Source organism: Elephantulus edwardii, unplaced genomic scaffold (genome assembly GCF_000299155.1).
Source record: "Elephantulus edwardii isolate Elephantulus edwardi_28Jun2011 unplaced genomic scaffold, EleEdw1.0 scaffold00176, whole genome shotgun sequence".
Classification (NCBI taxonomy): Eukaryota; Metazoa; Chordata; class Mammalia; order Macroscelidea; family Macroscelididae; genus Elephantulus; species Elephantulus edwardii.
In genome coordinates, this window is record NW_006399926.1 from 653,690 (window position 1) to 675,904 (window position 22,215).

General features: G+C 50.1%; 2 protein-coding genes across 2 annotated transcripts in view; one reads left to right on the forward strand and one right to left on the reverse strand.

The window, feature by feature from the left end:
* The window catches only part of ARHGEF11 (Rho guanine nucleotide exchange factor (GEF) 11), a gene marked incomplete at its 5' end in the record, with an annotated part of 84,711 nt that extends 80,580 nt beyond the window's left edge, over window positions 1-4,131 (forward strand). The window contains 5 exons of the mRNA XM_006895900.1: window positions 262-624; window positions 1,633-1,728; window positions 2,583-2,830; window positions 3,001-3,190; window positions 4,118-4,131. Of these exons, the coding sequence (XP_006895962.1) occupies window positions 262-624; window positions 1,633-1,728; window positions 2,583-2,830; window positions 3,001-3,190; window positions 4,118-4,131 (911 nt within the window). The remainder of the gene's footprint in view (window positions 1-261; window positions 625-1,632; window positions 1,729-2,582; window positions 2,831-3,000; window positions 3,191-4,117) is intronic.
* Window positions 4,132-5,729: 1,598 nt separating this feature from the next.
* On the reverse strand, window positions 5,730-21,750 carry LRRC71 (leucine rich repeat containing 71). Its single transcript, XM_006895901.1, has 15 exons — window positions 21,591-21,750; window positions 11,317-11,466; window positions 11,001-11,147; window positions 10,840-10,915; window positions 10,570-10,647; window positions 9,749-9,817; window positions 9,378-9,537; window positions 9,221-9,304; window positions 9,059-9,151; window positions 8,294-8,443; window positions 8,055-8,148; window positions 7,673-7,761; window positions 6,398-6,509; window positions 6,024-6,145; window positions 5,730-5,849 (listed from the first exon to the last, which is right to left on the reverse strand). The coding sequence occupies exons 1-15, from the start codon at window positions 21,748-21,750 to the stop codon at window positions 5,730-5,732; spliced, it is 1,704 nt and encodes a 567-aa protein (XP_006895963.1).
* Between the last annotated feature and the right edge of the window lie 465 nt (window positions 21,751-22,215).

The following is a 22,215-nucleotide window of genomic DNA, read 5'->3' on the forward strand; positions in this document are numbered from 1 at the left end:
TCCCTAAGGATCCTGCCATCAGCCCCCGAAGACTGGCACACGTAGACCAGCATGCGTGCGTCTACATCCCGTCCTTGATCACACGTTCTGCCTGGCTGTGCTTGATAGGGGCATATGCCCCCAGCACCACCTGTGACTACAGCTGGTTCACCAGTTTGGCATGGAGGTGGAAGCAGCAGTCTTTGTGCTCGCTCTGCACCCTCTCCACCACTGTGCTGTACAGTCCCACCCCAGGAGAACCATTACCCTTTTTCCCTCCAGTGGAGAACCTGCGGCACCTTATCCTATGGAGTCTGCTGCCAAGTAATTCCACAGAACCACAAGCCACTGCGGAACCTGAGGACGACCTGACACCCACCCCTTCTGTCATCAGCGTCACTTCTCATCCGTGGGATCCAGGCTCCCCAGGGCAGGCCCCTGCTGGGGGTGAAGAGAACAACACCCAGCCTCCCAGTCTAGAAGGGGGCCAGCCAGAGCTGGAAGACATAACTCTCTGTTCTCTAGAACATTTGCCTCCCAGAACCAGAAATTCTGACATCTGGGAGTCTTCTGAGCTGCATAGGAATTCAGCTGAAGAGGCTTCAGGCACAGAGGCAGTAGGAAGCTACAGAGTTGTAAGAAAAGGTAAAAGAAATTGGTCTACCCAAGGGGAGGCAGTTGCCCAGTTTTGCTAGGGTGGAGGCAGGTCTCTCCGCTGCTTCCTCCGTGCATTTACCCCTGGGACCGTGTGAGCGGAGACCTGCGCTGGGTCCCAGGCAAAGGAGACATGTTGAGATCAGACAAAAGCTTGGGGAATGCACAACCAAGGGTCAGAGGCCGAGCTCTGCCATTTGCTGTCACTGTGACTTTGGACAAAATGCTGGGTCATCCTGAACCTCTATCTGTATGTAACACAGGGATTCTGCTTGGCACAAATTCAGTATCAATAATCCTTCTCATTAGTATCTTCTGATCCTCTAGCCCTGAAGAAAAGATGTAGGTTTTCTCAGAAGCTTGAGATCTGAAAAGGTAACAGTGATGAAGGAACAGACAGTGGGAGAAAATGGAGAAGGGAGTTAGGGACAGAAGTTGATCAGAAAGGACAAAGCTGGGAAGACACTGGGGAGTAAGGCAAGGTAGTGGGGAGCCCTGGAGCTGTGAAGTACCTTGGGCAGCTTCTTTTATTAGCGAAGCCAGATGAGGGCAAAGACATGTTTGACCAGGGCCTGGAGCCCAAAAGAGAGGAGCTCTGGGCCTAGAAGAGTAAACTGAGGAGAGAAGGCTGGTCTGAGGAGTACTGGCAGGCAAGGTGAATTGAAGCCGTGGTTACTCACTCAGGGTGAGCTGGGGTCTGAGTTAGTGTAAAAGGGGTTACTCATCCTCCCTCGTGTTGGCTCTGCCTCATTTTCCAGCAGCATTTTTCAAGCCACCCACCAAGGCCTGCCTTCTCCTGGGTTTCTGGGAGCTGCCCTTCCTTCTGTCTTTTGGTGAATTGGTGGACAAGTGCTCTGTAGCACCCTGGGTTGTAACCATGTATGATCTTGTGTTCACTTGTTCTTCCCTTTTTCTTTTTCTCTCCCACCCTGTCCCTTCCTTCTCGCTCTGTCCTGCTCTCCGTCTCCTCTCCCTGTGGTGGTGGTGGTGTCGGTGCAGCTGAGGTGGCAGGCAGCAAGGTTATCCCTGCACTACCAGAAAGTGGCCAGTCAGAGGCTGGGCCGCCTGGCGTGGAAAGCGGAACAGAGGCCGCGGGTAATAAAGTTTTCCTCAGACAGGCCGGGTAGAGTCTGGCACATGGGGGGCAGAGCTGGGTTTGGGAGTCAGGTCCCTGTCTGCAGGCACATGTGCACACACAGCCATATGTTCTCCTCAGCTGTCTGGAACCAGTGAGAAGTAGGCCATGGAACTACTGAAAGGGGAGCAGGTCCTGTGCCATCGAGTTTGGCTGTCAGCTTTAAGAAACCTTTGCTAGGGCGATGTGGGACCAAGCAGTGTGTCCTGTCCTAAGTAACTCGGGGAAGCCCAGCCTGCTACCAGTGCCTCCCCTCCTTCCTCTGGCATTCTCAGCAGCCACTGCTCCCACCCCAGCCACCACTCTGACATCCCTGTAGAAATAGGCTTCAGTGGCCTCCCAGGTTCCTCAGTGTTTTGCTGCCCTGCCAGGGACCCTTGGGGACCTTCCTCCTGATGGTCTCATTATCCACAGAATTATGGCCTAGTTGATAACTAGGGGCAGAGATGGTGATGAAGCCATCAGCAAAACCTGAGGTGGGGTAGGTGATGGGTAGGTGACAGAAACTACTGCCTGCTCCTTCATAAAGGGCCTGAGAACCGACAGCCTTTCACCCTGCCTGCCCAAGTGCAGCCTTGCCATCTCCCAAGCTCCCACTGGCATGCATCTTCCCTGCCCTGTGTAGGCTGAGCATCACTGCCTGCCAGGAAAGCTCTAGAGAGCACAGGCTCACGAAACTGATAGGCAGGGTGAGGCTGCCCTGCTGTGGGCCCCCTCTGGCCCTGTTCTATATATGGTCTGCACGGGGAACACCCTGGGTGTTGCGGAAAGCCTGTGTTTGTTTCCTAATCTCTCTTCCTTGCTGTGGGTACAGGGAACTGTTTTTATGTCAGCATGCCATCAGGACCCCTGGACTCCAGTACTGACCCTGCAAGGGCATCCACCAGTCCCTCCCAGCCTGACAGCCTCCCTGCCTGGCAAACAGAGCCTCAGCCACGGCTGCAGAGTGGCAATAGAGACCAACAGTGTCCCAGCCACTCTCCCCCGAGCCTGGCCCTCAGGGACGTGGGCATGATCTTCCGGACCATTGAGCAACTCACCCTCAAGCTCAACAGGCTCAAGGTGAGAGGGGGCAGGGTTTAGGTCCATGGAAGCCTCAGTTTGTCACCCAGGACCATCCTTATCAGTGAAGTGTGTCCTGTCGACCCCCCTCTATCATGGCCTTATCTCCAGGGCTGAGCACAAGGCTTTATGATAAAAAGACTTGAGCAGAGACATTGCCCCTCTCCTAGGACATGGAGCTGGCCCACAGAGAACTGGTCAAGTCCCTTGGTGGAGAGTCGTCTGGTGGCACAACACCTGTGGGCAGTTTCCACACAGAGACATCAAGGTGGACAGACCGCTCCCTCTCCCCCTCAGCCAAGGAGCCCCTGGTCTCTGATTCTGGGGACAGCCATGAGCTTGAGCCCTGTCTTGAAGATGGTGAGTGGAATGATTCTTCTTTGTTACAAGCAGTGTGAGAAGGTGGTTTGAATGATCTCGTCATGCTCCTTGGGGTCTAAATGATCAATTGCACACGTTAGCAAGGTGGTCCTTGGGATTTTTGTTTTGTTTTTTGGGGTGGTGTTTTTGTTTTTAGAAACCCCATAGGAGCTGACTGTAACTGTAGAATCCTCTTTTCCTTGGGCTTTGGACCTTGCAATCTGAGAGGAGTGACCCTGATTTTAAAATCACAATTTTCTTAGTAAATGGTTCAGAATGAGATTGGAAGACAAGGGACTTTAAAGTCTGGCAGAACAAAAGTAGGGTTTAGTCAGCGCCCTTTTACAGGTCCCATGAGAAGCAATAGGGGCATAGAGCACTTTGTCACCCGTAAATGGTGCTTGGAGAGCTGCACTCATGCGCTTCTGGGCTCTCAGGGCCTTGGTTCCAGCATCATCCTTCTCTCCTTCCCACAGGCTCTGACACCCTCTGGGAAGACAGGGCAGCACCCACAGTCATAACCACGTCAACAGGACTGTAACCACCAAATCCTCCACATCTCTGGTCCTCGTCCCTCAGAGACTGGCCTAAAGCAAGGGCCTGGGATGGGGAGCTCCAGACCTCCGCCTGATGGGAGCCAGGCCTTGGGGGAACTGGGACCCAGCTGAGGCCTGGGAAGGCAGCCGGCATGTTGCTTCCTCTCGTCTGATCCGGAGTCAAGTTTCAGTGTCTTTTTCCTCTTCCTTCAGCCCAACCCCTCAAGGCCTCATTTCTCTTAAGCATGCTGATTGCATCTGAATGGTCCCCCTTGAAGTCTGCCCCTCATCCCAGGTGCTGTCCACCTGTGTGGAGGGCCCTCCCTCAGACATGCGAGCAAAAGGAGTCTTCTGTGTCGATGCACTTTCTTCTCCCCTCCTTTCTCCACAGGACCCCAAGGCTGAGGGGTGTTCCTTTGTCACTTTGGTTTCCTATAAATATGTATGTATTGTATGTGCATCTTTGCTCTTGTAAATAACTCTGACCTTTTTTGTTTCTGTTTTTGGGGTACTGGAGTTACAGAAGAGACTGCTAAGGGAAGAGGGTGCTCACTTGTATCTCCCAGTTAATGACCCTTTCTCAGACCTCAGCCCAGCTCCACGTGAAGGGAGCGCCAGGCCTTGCAGTGGAGGCATGTTGACCAGAGCAGGTCCCACAGATTGCAACCCACCTGGCCGCCAGGCTTAGCCTGCGGGCTTGGTGCTGAGCTGTGCTCTTCCCTCCAGAGCTTCTCATCCCCAGAGATGGGGGGCTGGGGCTTCCTACTCATATGTCAATGCTTCTCTGCCCTGTCTGTCCCTATAGAAACCAGTGCATCAGGTACGGAGCTGAAAACTGGGCCCAAGAGGTCGGGGGCAGGGATGTAAATGCTGGAGGCCACAGCACGGACTGATTGCCAAGTCCTCGCTCCTCTCCCCACTGACTAATAGAATATACACACTGTGCTAGGTGTATATATACATATATATATAAATATATATATATAATATATAAAATACAGATATGGAAATGACTGTTTTGCTGTTAAGATAATGTATACTCTTATTTTCTTCCTTTCATGGTTAATTTTTTTTTTTTTTTAAGAAAAGTTAAATATTCTTCAACCGTGGTCTTGTGTGATTCTTGGAGCCATCTGATAAAAGATATTTAGGGTCTCATTTACCCCGTAAGGCTGATTAGAGTTGACTAGAGCAAACTAAAGGAAGGCCCCAGACCACCTCCTCTCCTCCTAGATTGACCCCCAGCCCCCACCTCACCTTCCTCTCTCCCAGAGCTTCATGTGTGTGCTCACTGAGCTGAGGGCTGGGGTCCCGCAGCCCCCACAACCAGACACCACCGTGTTCTATACACACACACAGTGCGCTCATACGTGAGCAGTGGGCCAGTGTCAAGACCGCCCAGGAGCTGTGCTCACAAGCTTTAGGTAAAACCTACGGCAACAGCCAGCCCAGCGTCCTCCTAGTCCTTGTGTCCCCTCATCCTCCTGAGATTAGCTGTCCCCGCAGAAGAGCACGGCGGCACACCCACGTCACCAGGACTGGGAACCTCTGTCCCTGCCACCTCTCTTCACTGTGAGATTAAATGACACATCCTCTTCCAGCTCTCAGTAGCTAGTATTTTAACTCAAGAACCTAACATAACATAGTTGTATGTTAAGAAATCGTGGGGACTTGCTGAGGCTTAGAACTTGGGCTGGGGTTGCTGGGACTGACTGTTCATCACTGAGCCTGTGAGCTGTGCTCCGTGTTGGAGATCTGTGAAAGTGTTAGCTCCTCCAGCAGAACTTGAAACAATCCGGAGCATCCCTGTTCCGCCATTTCTGGCAGTGTGACATCCACAGTCTCTCCCAACCCAAAAGCTCCAAGTCTGGAACAAAGTTTTCAGACAGCTGTAAGGGGAGTGCAGCACAGGCTTTGTTACTGGTCTGCTACACCCTGCCTCCCAGCACCCCGTGACTTTCACTCCCCAGGGGAGGACAAACCCAGGCACATGGGGGCAGCTGCTAGAGGGAGAAGGCCACAGTCTCCTCCTCCCTGGGCTTGGCCTTGCTTATGGGGTCCCTTGACATCATCAGCTCCTGGATCATGATGTACGCAGGACATTGCGGGGAGAAGTAATTTTTCTGGAAGGAAAAGAAAGGCTGGTGGCTGATAAAAAGGCTAATGCTAAGTCCTCTTCGAGAAGATTTTCTCTGGGCAGGGGAAAGAAGCAGCCATAGAGCTCTGCCGACTAAGCAGCAAGAGGGCTAGAGGTGTTGGTGTGGTGAGGAAATGGCTTGGGAGGGTCGTGGACTCACCGCCAGAGACAAGCAGAGCAGCCCCATCGGGCCCTTGACCACCCCCTTGGGCTTGGCGAACTGCACCTGGTACTGCACTGCAGTGAGGAAGCCCTCCAGCCCCACCTCGGTGATGCGGTTCCCTGGGGACACAGGAGGCCCTCTTAAGCTGCAGCGTGGCTTCACACTTACTCCCCCAGTACCTCTCCTGCCTCCACATTCTGGTCAGCCCTGCACGCTCCATGATGCTTCAGGATCCCGTCCCCCAACTCCCCACATGGGGAGCAGGAGGTCCCAGACAATATGCCGCTCAATCCTGGGAGAACCAGCTTCAGCTGCCTACGATTGCGGAGCAGGCTTAGGGACAGATGGGGAGCCCTGTCTGGCTAACATACGGAGGAGGTTGAGGTGCAGAAGGACCCTGTTCCCGGGCATGTAAACTTTGCCATCTCGATGCACCACAGGCTCCAGGAGCGGGTTGACCATTTCCGTTGTTTCGGAAACCAGCTGTTGGGGCGGAATTTGCAGCAGAGGAGAGAGGTCAGCCCGCATCTCTGCTCACAGAGATTTCTACACCTGCACTAGGAGCACCTTGTTGGGGGAAACCAAAATGCATAGTAGCAGGGAGCACAGTGTGACAGCTAGCAGTGGCTGTTTCAGAGGACAGGGAACACGAGGGAACTCTGACCCAGTCTAAGAGGCCGGCAATGGTCTGGAGGAGGTGATCCATAAGTGTGACAGCTAGCAGAGGCTGTTTCAGAGGACAGGGAACTCTGGCCCAGTCTAAGAGGCCAACAATGGTCTGGAGGAGGTGACCCTAGGCCGAAAGGTGAACGTAAGTGGGCGTTAAGAAGAAAGGGACCAGAAAAGGTGATGCAAGTGAAGAAAACAGGCTTTGGAGGAGTTTAAATGGCAGGTATGTTACATTCAGGTTTTGCTTAGTGTCCTAAGGGCTTGGAGGATGGATGGGAAGGAGAGGATGCTGGGAGCAGGATGAGATGACCTTGTGAAAGCCGCTCATGAGACAAAGCAGCTGACCAAAACAAAAATAAAAATATGCAATATCCACCCCCCTCTCCTGAGGAAGGGGGTCTTAGGTGCCGTTCCTTGCCAAAGAAAAGGAGGAAAGAGGACGGGAGGTAGGCGAGTAGGTATCCTGCTGGATGTAGCACAGACAGAACCTCAAGCAGCTTCACCCGAGGACGAGGACCAAGGAGTGGACAGCCCCATGATCCCCAAAGCAAGGAGCAAGTTGGTCTCAATTGAGAGGGAAGATACAAGGAGAAAGGCTGTTTGAAGGCAAAGCAGAATCTGACTATTAAAATCACTCTGCCATTCTCAGGGAACTGCCCAGAGTGGATAATAAGGCAGGTTGTTTGCTGTGTAACTATACAAGCAAGTGATTAACTACTGGCCCTTGGGAAGTAGGCTGAGTTGAGACTGAGTCAAAAGCATGGGTTACTAACAGACAAGGAAAGGGGCCACCTTGAAACTGAAGGGGAGACCTTCACTGAAGTGAATTCCACTGTGTGGGTGTTTCAGGTGTGGTCAAAGCAGGAGTAAAAGAGGAAAGCTGAGTGCCTGTGGCTGCTGTGAGAGGACAGAGCTGGAAACTACATTTCAGGAGGGACTCAGGTGAAAGCAAGCCCCCACTGCTGCTAACAACTCACCTCTGACTCCAGGAGGATGCTCCGCCTCTCTTTGTTCCCAGTCTTGGTCCCTTTCCCCTTGGGTGGCTTCTGCTCCGGGGCAGATACCTCTGCGTTTGAAAGAGGAGCGGAAAGCACAGAAGACGGGCTCCCCAGAGAGACTGGGGTGGTGCAGAGACCTCCTAAACAGCTTTGAGTTTGGGTGCAGTAGAAACAGAGGAAACCGCACTAGGAAAGGGGAGTTTTCTGCGCGCAGGACCACAGAGGGAAGGAGTGTAAAGATGCATCGGCCAGGAGGGGGCCCAGAGAGCATGGCGGGACCAGCTCATGGCACGCAGAGGCTCCTGTCCCTTCAGGTTCCCCCCCCCCAGGAGAGGGTTGGCAGAGGAGCCTTGGCACTTACTCCCTTTGCCTGCCTTTGAAGAATCTTCTTTCTTAAAGGTTCCTTGTGTGGGGGACTGCCCAGACCCTGACTTCTCCTCCTTCTTGACCACTTCCTGTGAGGGTGTTAGAAATGAAAGGGGACAGGGAACTGGTGTGGGAAGAGGCCAGGGTTCTTGAGTGTCAGGACCTCCAAAGTCCCCCTGACATACCCCGGCTCCACCCTCAGCTCTGCCCTGTTCTCCCCCACAGCACACCTACCCCTGACTTCTCCTTCTTCTTGCTCAAGCTCCTGGGGAGTTTTATGGTCAGCATCTTATCCGGCTTGTCTGACAGTGCCACACTGTTGATCCCTGATGTCTGAGCCTTATCACGTTCACCTTTGAAGTCCGCGTGTCGCGAGGAGGAGGGCTGAACTCACAGATGAGAAGGGATGAAGACAGCCAAAGGCGGTGAGCAGGACTCCGGGAAAAACCCGCCCCCCAGCTCCCTCCACCAGATGAAGAGGTGTTGGAAAGAAAGTGCTGAGGGGCCTAAGAGTGAGCTGATGAAGAACTCTAATTTTGAAGAGAAAAAAGTAACTAATTTTTACCGAGCTAAGTACCAGGCACTATTCTAAATGTATCACATAAATTAATTCATTTAACTTTTTCAATAACCTTATTTTACATCTCCACAGATGAAAAGACCGAGGCGGACGGGGTGGGGGTGGGGGTGGGGTGTCAGAGTTAAGAGATATGCCAAGTTGTTAAATCGGGAGGCGGGGTTTTTGAAGCTGTAAATCACATGGGAGGAGATTGTCTTTCTACCAAGGAGCAAGCTGGTATGCAGTCTGTTTGCGTTTAGGTAATCAGCGCAACCCCTTACTCACTAAACCCCCAGCGCTTTTTAGCAGAGACAGGTGTAAGTCTAGAAACTGCTTAGCAAACGTTAGCCTTGACAGAGGCTCGAAAGAGGGCGACTTGGACAGCTGGCTGAGAAGCTGCTAACGTAGGAAGCAGCAAGTTGAAGGATTCTCAGCCTCACCGATGATCGCAATCGCTCCTGCGTCCCCTTCTCCAGCAGGAGACGCCGGCGCTCCACCACCTCGATGTGTGTCAGCTCGAAGGGGCGCAGGACCTAGACAGTGGGCACCCGCGGGTCAGATGGCCCGGCCGGCCGGTCAGGCCACACCCCCAGCGCACGCACCTCTGCCAGCTTCAGGGCGCCCTGGTCCTGGATGTGGTTGTGCGCCAGCGACAGCCAAAGCAGCGAGCGGTTCAGCCTGAGGCCCTGCGGAGGCAGGAGGGGCGTGAGGCGGCCCGCCGGCCCCGCCCCGCGCCCTCCCGGCTGCGTGCGCACACACATCGGCGATGTAGCCCGCGCCCTCGTCACCGATGTGATTGAAGCTCAAGTTGAGCGAGACAAGAGTTTTGTTGCAGCTGTGCAGTGTGGACAGAGCCTGGCCCAGCAGCTGTGCCCCGTGGTCGTCGATGTTGTTGTTCCTCAGAGACAAATGTGCAATCCTAAAACAGTAGGGGGAAGGCGTCACTGAACATCCAGGGTCCAATCTCAGAAAACAAGAAGAGCATGAGGGGGGTCGCTTGGTCTTAAGGTAGAGAGACTGAACTGAGGGGATCCTGGGAGCATGCTAAATGAGAAAAAGAAGCATAGATCAAAGGATGACTTCAGAAAGGGGGACGGGCCCAGGACAAGAGGGTGAGAAAGGAGGCTCACGTGCTGTCCTGCCCCAAGAGCTTGTGATATGACTGCCCCGGCAGTGGGTTCCCCTCCAGGGACACCTTCCTGAGGATGAGAGAACTGAGAACCAGGAGGACTGCTGAGGCCGGGTCAGGGAGGGGGACAGAGAGTAGGAGTCTCTAGGGAGCATGGAGTCAAGGGATGGTGCCCAATATAGAAATTACATGTGACAGTTTCCCAGATTACAAATCAAGAATAGTAGCCATGCAATGGGGTTACTCCCCAATTAGTGATCGATGCTAAGGTGGCCTTTAAAATGGCCCCCAGTGGTCCTTTTTCCTGGTATCCACACCTTTCTGTATCTCTTGAGTGGGAGTTGGATATGCTACCACTGATGGGCTGTCACTTTCAAGTTTTGTTTCTATAAAGCCTGACTTTCCTCTGAATGCTCTCCGGCACACTCAGCACATCACCCGCTTTGTCTGGTGATAGTCTGTGTCAAAGACCTCACCCCCTGAGTCATTCCTCGGCCACCACAGCGCTCACACGACTTTGCAGTATCCACTCCTAAATTATCTCCTCCCGTGGACTGCAAGTTCCCAGAGGACAAGTGCAGCACCAAGAAAACAGAACCTCCAGGACAGTGATGGGACTGATAAGAGACTGAATCAGGCACTGGGGTGGGCAGTAAGGGGACCCCTCTTCTTGTCAGATGGGGACTTCATGACCCAGCTTCCTGATTGGCTCCACCCAGCTGTCACTGGGATGCCATCCCAGGCCCACAGAAACTGGGATTCGTCACTCTCGTACTCACGTGGCCCAGCACTGGGGCTCGCCTTTGCCCACCTCCTTCTAACCTGAGTGTGGATGAGCAGAGAGGCAGAAGGGCAACAAAGGTGGTCAGCGTCTTATCAGTCAGCCCCACATTCCAAAAGCTGGAGTTGGCAGAGAGTAGAGGAGCAGAGCTAGGGTCTCACCTCTCACCGGAAACTCCCAGCCACCCGGACACCAGGCTATTCCCCCCAGTCACACCCTATCTCACCCTCCCACCTCTCTACAGAACCCAGGGTCTTCACTATCCCCTCTCCACAGTGGCCTCCCATCCAGCCCCAAAAACAGCCTCTCACTTGATGGCCTGCAGCTGGCTGAGGGAGGGCAGGCATCTGGAGAAGATGCCCAGAATTCGATCTTCAACCCTCCAACCTGTACAAGGGAGAGATGCAGAAGAGTCTGGGAGAGGGCAGCGGGGTGAGGGGGGGTAGTGGGAAAACCACGTGGGGAGCTTCACCGCGGATGTAGATTTCCTTCACCGACTTGGGGTCCTCCTGCTCCAGCTCCACCTGGATGGTGGGCCGGAAGAACACATATTTGCTCTCCACACTGTTGAGGCTGCAGGATCCTGACAGACGCTGCTGCTGCTGCTGCTGCTGCTCCTCTGAAAGGCAGGGGGGTGCAAGGTGAAGGGTGAGGGGGTCAGGGGCAGAGCCTCTTGCAGGCTCAGGGAGACCCTGGCAATTCCCACCAAAGAGGTGTAAGGGGCAGGGGGCGAGGGGTGCTTCTCCAGCCAGGACTCTGGGTAGGGTGGAGGCTTCACTGTCACTCACCTAGACCGGGTTTTTCCAACATGGAGGCAGATGGGACGAACGTCGAGTGAGTCCGGGGCCGGATGACAACTTTGGGGAAGTCCGTGTAGCCTGATCGCACGCAGAGCTCAGCAAAGTCCGTCTCCAGAATGCCAGTGCACTGGTACTCCTCTGGGGGGGCAGAAAAAAATCCCAACCACCCCAAAAAGAAGGGTGAGCAGGGGACGCTTTAACACAGGCTGCCACGAGGGGGCAGCAGAGACCGGCGGATTGCTCCGTGCACCTTCTACGACTGCAGAGCTCACTGTGCCTCAGAGCTCAAAGTACAGGGCGAACTCAGGCCCCGCGAGCGTGGACTTCCTACAGCCATTTAAAAAATGTAAGATGGTTTAAAAAACCAATGTTGGAAACATTCGTAACAATGGGCTTGAGAGATACACAGCAGAGCACTCTTTAAAGTTTGCCCTTCTTGTCCTCTCTGCGTCCTTGGAAAATGTCACCATGCTTGGAAAGGTGGAGCATCAGCGAAAGAGAGGAAGCCCTCAGTGAAATGGATTAACTGTAACCATGGGCTCACACGGGTCAGAGATGATGTGGATGGCACAGGACACGGTTCAGAACTGTCGTTTATAGGGGCACTTTGAGCCACACTCAACAGCGCCTAACAACAGGTACAACAGAACAACAAGGTAGTCTCCACACGTTTCAACTCTCACAGGTTTCCTTGCACTGAATTAATATAGGTAGACACTTTCCACATCCCTAAGGCTAACAGCAAACGGAGGTGGGAAGGTGGCTTAGTGCCCACCTGGTCTGCTTTGGAAACAGCCTAGAGCCCCTTCCAGCAGCAGCACCAAGGCCTGTGCCAACAGGTGCCCGACATCTGACACAGAGCAGGAGGGAGCCTGCCTGGGTGTGAAGGACAGAGAAGACACGTGCTGGGGACGTCAGCAAGATGCCTGTACTGGGTGGGCAATGGAAGGATTTGAGATAAGGTAATGGAAGGATTTGAGATAAGGTAAGGATCGCAGGGTCTCTAGGAGAAGCAGTTGACAGGCAGCACCAAACAGCAACTGTGAGCCGTGCGATTCCCCTGCACCAGTCAGCCCAGGCCGCATGAACTGATGACACAGGTAGGAGGAGCAGGGCTCTGCCACTGAACTCAGGGGAACCAACGCTGGAGGCAAAGGCTGGAGCAAGGAAAGCACAAGTTTTATTATATACTAGTATACCAGAGACAAGGGATAGTTGTGGGGGTTGTTGTTGTTAGGTGCCATCAAGTCAAGTACCAACTCTATGAACAGCCAACCTGGAACCTACCCTATCCTGTGCCATCTTCTCTGTCTCTGAGATCCTCGAACCCATTGCTGAAGTCTCAGTGTCAATCCATCTCACTGAAGGGTCTTCCTGTCCTTCACTGAACCCCATATATTCAAGCATGATGTCCCTTTCCAAGGAATAGCCTCACCTCTCTACGTGTCAAGGGGCTATGAATTCCTCAAATCAGTCTCCTTGTCTTAGAGTTTGTGGGGGCTTCTCTAGGCAAGACAAATGACAGTGAAGTGTGAGAACATTTTCCACAGCAGCTTCTCTTGTCCAGGTTGTTCAGACTAATTGGACCAACTGGGCCAGCCTGGCCAGTGGTCCTGAGGTAGCTGGCCACCATCCACAGGTCCTGGGTTAAGGGCATAGATTACAGGAGTGAGCAGGCAAATGTCAGCAGAAGAGCTTTATTGGTCTAATAAGAAGACTATCATGAATTACTCTGCTAGACTAAGAGAAAGTCTTATCTTTTGAAATTATTCTTTTGAGGAATAGAAGCCATCTCTCAATTTATAAGCCTTATAAAGTTGCTCCAAGAGAGAAGGATGAGCAATCTCCTCCCTATGATTAACTGCTTCTGAAAACCCCCACCAGGGTCAGCCAACCCCGAGGTTGGTTCCAACTCAATGGCAAATAACAAAACAACACACATGGGCTGACACTCTTTACTCCAGTTGAGCCCATGGCTGCCTCTGCTGCAGCCCAATGACGTCTGACAGAGTCTCCATGGCCCTCGTGTGATGCAGACCAGAGTCCCTGTGCAGTCACTACCACTCCACCTCCAGGCTTGTCCACAGCTTCGGCTCCCCTGCAGCTCCTCCTCCTTTTAAGATCCCCCTCTGCCAGATACTCCAAGGCCCTGTTCCCTCCTCCAGGTAACCCAGCCCTACTACTTCCCTAGGGATCATGTGCATTCCCAGGGTTTTAAAAAGACCAGCAGCTCCCAAAGCCCCATCTCCCGCCCTGTTCTCTCAGGCACTCCAGATCCAAGTGTCCAGCTGACATCACCCCATGGAGGTCCCCTACACACATCCCTCCAGGCTTTTCCATCTCCATGAATGACACTTCCACACACCCTGTGCCCAGTCCTGAAACCTGGGACTCAGTCTTGCTGTGTTCCTCACTCCCTATTCCATCCTGTCCTTCACCAACTCAAATTATGTCACCAGCAGCCGCCTCCTCCTCCTAGGAGCTAGCCAGTCACACTTCTGCGCCTTCACTGCCCTCTGCCAAGCCCAGCAGCCTGGACTGCCTCATAACTCGTTTCTACTTCCATTATCTCTCCTATCACTTCACTTTCCATACAGCACCCAGAGCAACTCTGTGTGCATGTCTTAGTGTAACCGGGTTCATATCTGTAGGGGATTCTCTCTCCCAAGATGGACTCGAGCTGACACCTGAGCAAAATCTGTCAATGAGAGAGAGCTTTTATTTTGGCCCTCAGTCCACAGAGATCATGTTCTCATCCTCCTCTCATACCAGGAATGGAAGGTTTGACTCAAGAAGCCCTCCAATAAGTTTCCCATTTTGCTTCATTAGTTTGGATCGTGGCTCTATGATTTGTAACACAAGAGCCACACCCTTCCAGGGGTTTCCACAGGCTGCTGTGGTTACACTACTGAGTCCCCTTTGGCTCACAGCGACCATACAACTACCTTTCCCAATACTGTACCATCCCCACAATCTCCCATGTGCTGTGTGCTCAAGCGACTGCTGCAGTACTGTGTCAATCCAACTCAGTCTTTCTATCCTTTTCCAGGGACTGACTCCTCTTGAGGGAATGGCTTGATTAGTAGGGAGTTGTACTGCCAATCCAATGGCAGATGGTTCAAGTCCACCAGCTGCTCTGAGGGAGAAAGAGGTGCAATCTCCCGTGTGATTTATATCCTCTGAAAATCCACTGGAGTGTCAGTTATGAGTTGGTTCCGATGAGTTTTTGAGACTCCTCCGACAACATGTCCCAAGCATGTGAGGTAAAGTCTCTTTATCTTAGCTCCTAAAGAGCACCCTGGCTGCACTTCCAACCAAAACATATTTCTGTTATTCTTTTAAGCAGTTAATTATATATGCAATACCTTTTACCAATACCACAATGCAAAGACATCAATTCTTATTCAGTTTTCCTTATTCATTGTCCGACTTGCACATCTATACCAAACAATAGAAAAATGCTGTGACTTGGGTCAGATGCATCTTAATCTTTAAAGCAGCATCCTTGCTCTTGAACATTTTAGTGAGGTCTTTGACAGCAGATTTGTCTAATGCAATACATCTGATTTCTTGACTGCTGCTTCAATGAGTTTTGATTCTGGATCCGTGTAAAATTAAATATTTGACATCAGTCTTTTCTCCATTATTTTTATATTGCCTCTTGGTCTGGGTGTGAAGATTTGGGGATTTTGTTATTAAGGTATAACTCAGTATAGTCTTTGATCTTGTCCAGTAAGTGCTTCCAGTCCTCTTTGCTTTCAGCAAACAAGATTTTGTCATCTGCACACACAGGTTGTTGATGAGTCTTTCTCTAATCCTGATGCGACATTCTTCTTCACTGTAAAAAGAACAGATGGAATGGGGACAGCCACGTCTGATACCCACTCTACCAAGCAGGGACTGTGCCTACCCACAATACCCACTGTATAAAACAGATTTTCATGAGGTCAGGCATGCCTCGTGATCCCAGAACCTTTTTCTAACAATTGTCGTTAACACCAACTGTCCCCAGGGCTCTCACTGCTCTGTTAGGAGGTTTACTAATTCATTGCAATGGCCACACAGAACTCACAAAACCATACTCATAGTTATGAGGTTTATCAGGGAAGGTAACAGACCAAAATTAAGATTGGAAACAAGATATAATTCTTGAGACAGGACAGCATCTCAACCATGTTCACAGACCCTTTGCTTCAACCTCTCGGCTTTGGTTCAGTGTTACAAAGCTCTCCTAGTCCTACCAATTATGGCATCTCCCCCAGTCCTCCAGCCTGAGAAGGGCCTTGACTCTGGCTCTGTGGGGAAGCAGTTCCAATTCAGCTCTGTCTCATGTCAGCTTCTGGTTCTCCACTGTTGCTGCTACTGCTCTATGGACGTCCCAGGCTGAGGTGCAGAGGAATCTCTGACCCCAAACGACACAAACGGCCTTCTCTACTTCATCTTCTTCTACTAAGCCTGTTCTATTCATACCTGGTGGGATGGTAAAACTTGACAATCCCGTCGTGATACTCTTCACGCATTACATCACATCCATCTAGTTCAGCTTCTCACATTATTTGCTCAGTACCATATTGAATAAGTTTGATGAAAGGACACAACCTTGGCACACTTTTCCTGATTTTAAGCTATGTAGCACCCCATGGTTCTGTTTGAATTGCTGCTTAGTTAATCTCCAGTTTCCACATAAGAAAAATTAAGTGTTCTGGAATTCCTATTCTTTTCACTGTTATCAGTAATTGATGATTATGTTATTGTTGTTGTTGTTAAGTGCCATCGAGTCATAGATGACTCATAGCGACCCTATGAACAAAAGGCCTTGAGCACTGTTCATAGAGTTTCCAGAGACAAGCCATTTCAGAAGTGTATGCCACTCCTGCTTCCAAGCTTGTTTTAATTGGAAAGCTCCACCAAACACTGTCCACCATGGGTAGCTATCACATTTGGCAAATCAGTGTCACAGTGTTTACCATGACAACAACCATGAGTTACCTCTGTACAGCAATGCACACACCAGTGCTATACCACCTAGAAGAATGTTTGACAAAAAACAATTTAAACCTGGCCTGAGGGCCACAGATTAAAATCACTCACCTTGAGCTTGGTAGCATCACTTTCTGTCCACTAGGCCAATGTAGCTCTCTCTATGTCGTCATTGTTATTGTTGTTAAGTGCCATCAAGTCATAGATGACTCATAGAGACTCATATGCATTTGCATAGTTAATAAAATACAAGTAAACATTTTATTATTTTCTCTGCCTTCAACCAAGATCTATGATATCAGCAATTATCTCAATCATTTCACAGGCTCTTATGAAGCCACTTGAATTTCTGGCATTTCTCTGTCAATATACTGTTTCAATCATCTTAATATCTGTAGCAAGATTTTACTTGTGTGTAATATTAATGATGTTGTTTCATAATTTCCACATTCTTTTCCCCTGTTTTTTGGAAATGGCACCAATGTGGATTTCTCCCAGTTGGTTGGCCAGTCTTTCAAATTCTTGGCATTGACAACTGAACATATTCAGGTCTGCATTTATTTGCTGAAACACCTCAGTTGGCATTCTGGCAGGTCCTGAAGTCTTACCTTTTGCCAGTGCCTTCAGTATGGCTTGGACCAATGGTTCTTGATTATACGCCACTTCTGGGAAGGGACCCTTTTAACCAGTTATTTTGGTACAGCAACTATGTGACTATTTCTTCCATTTTCTCTTGATGCTTCCAGCATCATTCAAGATTCTGCCCATAGAATTCATCCGTATTGCAACTCAAAGTGTGAATATTTTCTTTGGTTCTTTCAGCTTGAGAAACACTGAACATGGTCTTCCCTTTTGGTTTTCTAACTCCAGCTCTTTGCATATTTCATTTCTCTTTTGTCTTCTCAAGCTGCCACTTGAAATTGTCTGTTCAGCTCTGTTCACCATTTCTTCCTTTTGCTTTAGCTTTTCTACATTCTAACATAAATTTCAGAGTTTCTTTTGGGTTGGGTTGTTTTGTTTTGGGGTGGTTTTTCTTCCCCCTGACATTTTAATGATCTTTTGCTTTCTTCATCTCAGATGTCTTTGATGTCATCCGACAACTTGTCTGGTCTTCACTATTAGTGCTCAATGTCTGTAATCTTCTTAAGATAGTTTTGAAATTCAGGTGGGATAAGCTCAGATCATATTTTGGCTTTTGTGGATTTTTTTTCCATTTTCTTCAGTTTCAATTTGAACTTACCTATGAGCAGATGTTCTGACAATGAGCGTCTCTCCATCGGTTTTTTTTTACAGATGTAATCAATTTGATTGATGTCTGGTCCATTAGATGAGGATCATGTAGTAATAATTTTTTAAAGGTATTATCAATTAATACACCATTGATTATACAAAATTCTATCGTTCAATCTGATTTCAGTTCTCTGACACCAATGCCATATTTTTCAACTATCAATCCTTTTTCTTTGTTTTCAACTTTTGCACACCTTTCATCAATTTTTATGACTGCATCTTGATTGTATGTCTGATCAATTTCACACTGCCGAAGATGGCAGAAACCCTCAATGTCTTCATTTTTTTTTCTTTAGTGGCTGGTGTATATATTTGAACAACCATCGTGTTAACAGGTCTTCCTTGTGTGTGTATGGACATTATCCTATCACTAACAGCATTGCACTTCAGGACAGATCTTGAAACGTTCTTTTTTTTATGACTGAGACATGATTCCTCTTCAATGTGTTATTCTAGGCATAACAGACCATGCAACTCTGATTCAAGATGATCAATGCCAGTTTGTTTCCGCTTATGAATAATGCCTGGGATGTGTATCGGGATGCTTTCTATTTCATTTTTTACAATTTTCAACTTTCATAGATTCATACTTCACACATTCCAATTACTAGTGGATTTTGCAACCATTTCTTCTCCTTTGGAGTCTTGCCACATCAGCAATGGAGGTCCTTCGTTGACTGAAAGCTTTACTCCATTTGAGTAATTAAGGTAGACTCCACTTTGAGGAGGCAGCTTTTCCCTGATGGCTACGAGCCATCCAACCTGAGGTGTTCATCTCCCTGCATGTAGCAGACAATGCTCGGCTGCTCTTCACAGAGTTTTCGGGGGCCCATTATTCAGAGGTGGGTGGTCAGTCTTACTTCTTAGTCTTAATCTATAAGCTCTAGTGAGACCTGTCCACCTAGCTGGTATTTGGTGACATAAATTTCAGTATCACAGTCACATGTAAGTCACCACAATACAACAAACTGACAGAGAAGTCGTGACTGCCTCGGGAATAGGCTTATATTCATCTTGTTCATCTCAGAAAGTAATTACTCAAAAGGTAATTGTGGGGGGGGGGGAAAGGGTGACTATAATACTTAATTTCCTGGGAGTACCCCCCTCTCTCAAAGTGGGGATTCTTTGAGGTCAAGTTCAGCTCAAAATAGAGCTACTGAACTGAGATCCAGGTGTTGGATGTAAAACTGTGGCACACATCCCAAGACAAGCAGGGAGTTTGGCTCACAGTGAGTGCATAATATATACTTTTGGAATGAACAGATAAATTTGCATTTAAAAAAAAAAGCCAAACCCACCCCAAAACTCTATTTTTTCTTCTCAGTAGGCCCAACATAATTCCCATCTCCATTACAGAAAGGAATCTGCCTAAAGCCACAGATCCAGTGCTGACTAACACAGTGCTCTTAACAGGTGCCTAGAGCCAGTTAGAGTCATTAACTCCTGTGATCCTCACAAAAGCTCTGGGAGGGTTGTCCTCCTTATGATACCAATTTTTAGATAAGGAAATAGAGACACAGAGGTGATAAGATCCTGCCCCTGCTTGTGGAGATCACACAGCCAGCATGTGGCAGAGCCAGGGTGCATGCACTTAACTACTATACTACATCACTATACTATATGACACTGCATCTCAGGGGGTGTGCAGGCCCACAAGCCAGGCCCCCACCCGCAGTCCTGTGCCCACACCACCCTTCCACAGGAGTCATGTATTCAACCTTCACCACATCTTTGTTCCATGTGTGGAGGAGAGGGAGCTCTGGTGGCTCAGTCTGGAGGGAGCTGCACTCCTAATTCAAAGGCAAGGCCTCTTTGGCAGTTTGAATCCACCTGCAGTTCCCCAGGAGAAAAATGAGCAATCTCCTCCTGTGCAATTTATTTACAGTCTCCTGAAAACCCCTTGAAAGGGTCAGCATGAGTCAGTTTCAACTGGAAAGCAACAAATGAGTTTATGTATGGAGAATCCAGTAGTGAACAAGACCACTCCTCTTTCCTCCTAAAAAGCTGACATTCTGGCAGGAAATGGGGTGAGGTTGGGAAGTCACTAAGTCACTTCTGACTCGCAGAGGCCCAGAGTAGAACTGCTTCTGTATTTTTCATGGCTGCGATCTTTCAAAAGCCAAAAATCCAGGCCTTTCCTCTAAGACACCTCTGGATGGGTTCAAACCACAAACTTCTGGTTAGTAGCCCAGCACTTAATCACTGTGCCACCCAAGGATGCTCTAGTGGGAAACACAAATCAGCAAATCACAGCCAGGTAAGATGTGGAGACAGATGCTCTGAAGAAAATACTCCAGGCTAAGGGAAGGAGGCTGTGCCCCTTCAGATGAGGAGGTCAGGAAAATCACACCTGACATCTGAGCTGAGACCTGAACAACAAGAAGGAAATAGTCACATAAAGAACTAAAGGAACACACTCCAGACACCAAAGCCAGAACATGAGATAGGAGAAGAACTTGGCCTATTTACGAGCAAAATCAAAGTCAGTCTGGTGGAGTGTGGAGGGACGGGAGGATCTTGGGAGAAAGTGAGTTTAGAGAGGCAGGAGGGGGTCAGTCCCTTTCTGAACTGATTCCAATTGCAGAGAAATGTGATTGCTGGGTGTTGAAGAGTGGCGTGATAATATTCCATTTCCACTTCTGGACATTCTTCTAACTGTCTTGAGGAGAACAGTAGCTGTGAGGCCAACCCAAGGATGGAACAAGTGGAAACACCTGGACTCCATCTCTCCCCCCACAGCCTCTCCGCAGACCTGCTGCATGCTTGGCCCTCCCTATACTGGCACTGGGAAACTAGAAAGAAATGGAGGTGCTTTCCAGTGAGGTGGAGGTGGGAGGTAAAAGGGAGAAGGATTAAAAGACAGTCTAGGGTGGGAAAAAGGCAGAGGGTTCACTTTGTTGCTGTTGTTATTTGGTGCCATCCAGCTGACTACTACTCATAGCAACCCTCTGAACAACAGATCTGAACTCTGCACCAGCCTCATCATCTCTGACACTTGAGCCATTGCTGCAGTCACTGCGTCAGTCCATCTCATCTACTTGAGGGTCTTCCTCTCTTTTGCTGACCCTCCACCTTTCTAAGCATGATGTTCCTTTCCAAGGAATAGTCCTTCCTAACAATATGTTCAAAGTATGTGAGACGAAGTTTCACCATCCTTACTCTGGCTGCACTTTCTCCAAGACATATCTGTTTGTTCTTTTTGCTGTTCATGGGATATTTAGTACCCTCCTCCAATACTCCCAGTAACCTAAATAAAAGGGAATAAGGCAAGAGGGGCTTCATGGATGAGGTGACACTTGGGAACGCACCTTGAAAGAGAGTTGGAGGAACGTGTGGAAAAAACACACTAAAAGGAGGGAATGGTATGGGCAGGGTGATAGGGGATAGTGATTTGGAGCAACCTAAGAGCAATAATATCAGTTTGAAGACTAAGGTGCATCTGATTTGGGTCATAGTCTTTTAAATCACTTGCTATGCTGAACAATGAATAAGGATGACAGAAGAAGGATGTATATGAGTTGTGGTATTGGAGAAGAGAACTGAGTATCCCATTGACCATCAAAAGAACAGACACATCTTGGAGAAGGTGCAGCCAAAGTGCTCCTTAGAGGCAAACATGATAAAGCTTCCTCTCACAAACTACCAATGACCAAGAGGAAGCCGTACTCTCTCAAGATTAACAGCCTTGCAAATCGAAGGAGAGTTGTTTTGAGTCAATCAACTTGCCGGCATGAGCTCTGGAGTTTGCTGTTTAGAAGATGAGACGCGGGGCGGGCGGAGGTGCGGTGCAGCCAGGGCCGTCTTCTTCGAGCAGGAAGCACCAGGAAGACCGTTATTTAGTTATTTCTTGGTTTATTGTTTGTCTCCTCTACCACACCCTTTCTACATGTCCAACACGCCGACACCCCGTATCTCTGGGTACCCCAAAGAGTGAGAGGTGGGTAGGGGCGCTCAGAACTGCAGCCTCGAGGCCACACCCCCTGGCCGCCTACCTGGGTTCTTCGGCTCCTCATCCACCACCGGCGGCAGGCTGGTCACTGGCTTCTCCTTGGCAGCGCGCTCCGCCTTCTTGGTCGCAGCAGCAGATCCTCTCTGGGTCCCGGGACGTGGGGCCCTGGGCGAGGTTCCCGGGGCGCTCGTCTCGCTAGACATGCTAGTGGCGGCTCTGAGGACTTCAGCGGAGGAGGGGAGGTACGACGGGACTCTGCAGAAGTCGCCCCACCGATGACCGTATCACGTTCTCTGTCCACTGCCGCAAACCCTGCCGGACAGCGGCGGATTCAACTCCGCGTCCCTCACCACGGCAACCCGGAATGAGGGTACTGCAGAGAGCATGAGGGACCGGCAGAGGGCGCCGCCGGGTCCTCTGCCTGTGGAAGGAGCCCCGAGGTGAGGGCGGAGCCACGTCGGGGGCGTAGCCGGGACAACTGCAAAAGGGGAGGGACTATGCTATCTGGGGCGGGGCTTTGGTGGGGGTGGGACTAAATCAGGTCCTGAACTTCTCTGAGTTACCCAAGAAAAGGGTGGCTCAACATCACAGCAGGAGGTTAGTACTTTAAGCTTGACCTGCCGAGCCTATGAAAAGGAGGAGGGGCTACAGTCGCCCGTACCTGGGCG